Source organism: Physeter macrocephalus, chromosome 2, assembly GCF_002837175.3.
Source record: "Physeter macrocephalus isolate SW-GA chromosome 2, ASM283717v5, whole genome shotgun sequence".
NCBI lineage: Eukaryota > Metazoa > Chordata > Mammalia > Artiodactyla > Physeteridae > Physeter > Physeter macrocephalus.
In genome coordinates, this window is record NC_041215.1 from 18,049,919 (window position 1) to 18,054,535 (window position 4,617).

The 4,617-nt window shown below is 44.5% G+C and overlaps 1 protein-coding gene across 1 annotated transcript; it reads left to right on the forward strand.

The window, feature by feature from the left end:
- The first annotated feature begins 4,162 nt into the window (after positions 1 to 4,162).
- Positions 4,163 to 4,600, forward strand: LOC112067620 (small ubiquitin-related modifier 1-like). The gene has a single exon (XM_024134032.2). It carries the CDS (start codon positions 4,163 to 4,165, stop codon positions 4,511 to 4,513), a length of 351 nt encoding a protein of 116 aa, XP_023989800.2. The 3' UTR covers positions 4,514 to 4,600.
- Positions 4,601 to 4,617: the final 17 nt, after the last annotated feature.

A 4,617-nucleotide genomic window follows, 5' to 3' on the forward strand; every position in this document is an offset into this window, starting at 1 on the left:
TCACCCCTCCCCCCCCCGCCGCTTTCCCCCCTTGGTGTCCATACGTTTGTTCTCTACATCTGTGTCTCTATTTCTGCCCTGCAAACCGGTTCATTTGTACCATTTTTCTAGGTTCCACATATATGCGTTAGTGTACGATATTTGTTTTTCTCTTTCTGACTTGCTTCACTCTGTATGACAGCCTCTAGATCCATCCACGTCTCCACAAATGACCCAAGTGGTGTAACTTTTTTTTAATTTTTAATTTTTTTATTGAAGTGTAGTTGATTTACAATGTTGTGTTAATTTATGCTGTATAGCAAAATGATTCAGTTTACGTATATGTCCATTATGGTTTATCACAGGGTATTGAATATAGTTCCCCGTACTATACAGTAGGACCTTGTTGTTTATCCATCCTATATATACTAGTTTGCATCTGCGAATCCCAAACTCCCAATCCATCCCTCCCCCATCCCCCTCCCCCTTGGCAACCACAAGTCTGTTCTCTATGTCTGTGAGTCTGTTTCTGTTTCGTAGATAGGTTCATTTGTGTCGTATTTTAGATTCCACATATAAGTGATGTCATACGGTATTTGTCTTTCTCTTTCTGACTCACTTCACTTAGTATGATCATCTCTAGTTCCACCCATCTTGCTGCAAACACTGGTGTAATGTAAACACATACTGACCTTTTAATACCCCTGCCCTACGACCCAGGCTCATCCTAAGTGAAAAATCCAACACTCCTCTCTGCCGTTCAGCTAAGGATGCCTTGGGTTTCTCTCTCACTAAATTCTCCAAGATACTGTACTGATTGAATTCTACAAGTCACAGAAGGGAGGCGATGATGGGATCCTCCCTTGCATGTGTGTATGTATTTTGGCCCCACGCAGCTTATGCGATCTTAGTTCCCCAACCGTGAATTGAACCTGCCACTCCCTACGGTGGAAGCCCAGGATTTAACCACTGGACCTCCAGGGAAGTCCCTCTCCCTTGTATTTAAAGTGTATGAGGGACTTCCCTGGTGGCGCAGTGGTTAAGAATCCGCCTGCCGGGACTTCCCTGGTGGTCCAGTGGTTGAGACTCCACGCACGGTTTGATCCCTGGTCAGGGAACTAAGATCCCCACGTGCCACGCAGCGGGGCCAAAAAAAAAAAAAAAAAGACACCGCCTGGTCTGGGAAGATCCCACATGCTTCGGAGCAGCTAAGCCCGTGCGTCACAACTACTGAGCCTATGCACTGCAACTACTGAAGCACACGTACCTGGAGCCCATACTCTGCAACAAGAGAAGCCACCGCAATGAGAAGCCCACACACCACAACGAAGAGTAGCCCCCGCTCGCCACAACTAGAGAAAGCTCACGCACGGCAATGAAGACCCAACGCAGCCAAAAGTAAATAAATATATTTATTTTAAAAACAAAATAAAGCGTGTGAAAAGGAGAGCAGGGGATTGAGTCAGTCACCATCCACCTGTGCCAGGTCAGGCCAGACTGAACCTTAGATCCTGGGGACACCAGGATGATCTAACACTTGCCCTGCAGAGTATCAGGGCAGTCAGACACCGTCACAGAAAGGACAGCACATCTGGGGGTAATGGGAACCAAAATGTCAGCTAACAGCGGTCCTTTGCCTGGGGTGGGAGAATGAATTAGGATTTTTTTCCTTGTTGCTTACCAATATCTCCTAAGCATTTTACATTAAATATGTAATTCTATAATTCAAGTTAAATAAATATTAAAGAGCTGGCAGTAGACTAGAGGATGCTTTGGTAACAAGGGAGGGGGCTGGGGACACAGAGGTACATTGGACAGGATGGAAGGTGGAAGGGGAGGAGAAGGGTCCAGAGCTGAGGGATGAAGCTTCTGCTCCAGCCAGGGGAGTGACAGGGACCAGATTTCCTCTCCCATCTGACACAACTCCCAAATTGGGCAAGATGTATGAAAGAAGGTTTTCAAGACACTTGACATGTCTTGGAGGGACAGTGGCTCCTGAGACCCACGTGACCGCACCAGTGTGCTGCTTGAGAAAGTTCCAGGCTGTGGTGCTGGGGACCACATGCTTCGGAGCAACTAAGCCCGTGCGTCATAGCTGCTGAGCCCATGCACCGCTCTCTCCCTGAGCGCCCGGGGAGCTGAGAGTCCAGGCACGCCGGGGCAGGCAGACACCACCCGAGTGCTCCTCGCAGGGAATGCGTGAACACGGGAGAATGTCCCCGCAGTGGCATAGCACGTGGCAGTGAAAAGAAACCAAATCCTGATCCAAGCTGCCACCTGTCTGAATAACATGGTGGACTGAAAGAAGCCAGAAGAAAATGGTACATAGTGGATGATTCCCAGCTATTTAAAAGTCTAGAAAACGCAGCCGTCTTTAGTGACAGAAAGCACATCAGTGGTTGTCTGGAGGGAGAGGGTAGTGTGGTTCACAGATGCTTCATGGGTATATACACACGTCACAGTTAATCAGATTGTGCACCTTAAGTATATACAGTTTACTGTATGTCAACTATACCTTAATAAAGCTGTATTTAATAAAATAGGCTTCAGTTTTAGGTTTACAGAAGAACTAAGCATACAGTAATGAAAGTCTCCACAGACTCCCCACTAGCCCCCGTTCCCCCATCCAGTAGTTTCCCCTATTAGTAACATTTTGCTTTAGTCAGGAACATTTGTTACAATTGATGAACCTACAAACAGATATATATATATATATATATATATTTATTTTTATTTATTTATTTACTTTTTGAAGTATAGTTGATGTTGCAGCAGGCAGGCTCCTTAATTGCACAGCAGGCTCCTTAGTTGCAGCTCACGGGCTCCTTAGTTACGGCTTGCCAGCTCCTTAGTTGTGGCATGTGAACTCTTAGCTGCGGCATGCATGTGGGATCTAGTTCCCCGACCAGGGATTGAACCCGGGCCCCCTGCATTGGGAGTGCGGAGTCTTAACCACTGCGCCACCAGGGAAGTCCCTGTGATGGCTGATTTTATGTAACACCCTGACTAGGCTTCATGGGTCCCAGATATTTAGTCAAACATTACTTTGTATGTGTCTGTGGGGGTGTTTTGAATGAGAGTAACATTTAAATTGGCTGACTGCCCTACGTGGGTGAGCCACATCCAATCAGATGAAAGCCGAAATAGGACAAAAAGGCCCTCCCAGGTAAGAAGGAATTCCTCTTGCTTGACTGTTAAGGTGGGACATTTTGGTTTTTTTTTTTTCTCCTGCCTTCATACTTGAACTGAAGCGTCAGCTCCTCCTGGATCTTGAGACTGATGGTATCTGGACTAGATCATTTGGGTCTCCAGTTTGCCTGCTGTAGATCTTGAATCTTGTCAGTCTCTATAACTGCATGAGCTGATTCCTTATAACATCTTTCTCTCCCTCTTTCCCTCTACCTCCCTGTAAAAATACTGCACAAGGAAAGTCAGGCAAATGCTTTATGATGATGATTTTAGCACTGATGCCTTAGAAAGCGTGGAACCCTCTCCAAGAGATAGCAATCTATTCATTTGACCAAGTTATTCCAGGTCCAATGGGACTTAGATGATACTTAACAGAAAATTTTCTTGAATAATGGCCATACTTTTACTTAGAAGTTAAGAACAATTTCTAACTGCTCTTAGAGCTACTTATCTTCTACTCTCTTTTCTACTTCCCTCTGCAAATGGCCACAATCCCTGGTGCTACCGTTTGAAGTATAAGCATAGAATTGGAAAGAATACTAACCCATATAATTACTGTACTTCACTTAAATGGTTTTGGTTATAAAGAAGAGATAAGAACCACTCCCCGCATCAAATATAAAAATGACCAAGTACTTCTTTTATCCTTTATCAACTGCAAAAACAAACAGCTCTCTAGGACCCGGGAACAGAGCACCCTGTCACTGATGGGGTGTTGTTCAGGAAAAACCGAATGGGAGACATTACTCAAAATTACATATGGCAGCAAATATCTTAGAATAAAAAATCTTGTAGCTATGCTCTCTATACATCCCCACAAGAGCAGGCAGGCTTCCTAAACGATTAAAAACTGAACAAATAAGAGGCATAGCAGAAGTCCCTCCAGCCACAGTGCTGTGTTGTGGGGAAGAGACGGATTTGTAAATCCTAGAGCAAGGTTCTTCCTACCCGACGCCACTGCTGGGTTGAGACCCTGGGGGACGCCACTGTCACCATGTCTGACCAGGAGGCAAAACCTTCAACTGAGGACTTGAGGGATAAGAAGGAAGGAGAGAACACTAAACTCAAAGTCATCAGACAGGATAGCAGTGAGATTCACTTCGAAGTGAAAATGATGATGCATCACAAGAAACTCAAAGAATCATACTGTCAAAGACAGGGAGTTCCCATGAATTCACTCAGGTTTCTCTTTGAGGGTCAGAGAATTGCTGATAATTACACTCCAAAAGAACTGGGAATGGAGGAAGAAGATGTGATTGAAGTTTATCAGGAACAAACGGGGGCATTCAATGGTTTAGATATTTTTATTTTTTATTCTTCTCCCTTAATCCTTTTTTATTTTTAAAAATAGTTCTTTTGTAATGTAGTGTTCAAAACAGAATTGAAAACTGGCACCCCATCTCTTTAAAACATCTGGTAATTTGAATTCTAGTGCCCATTATTCATTAT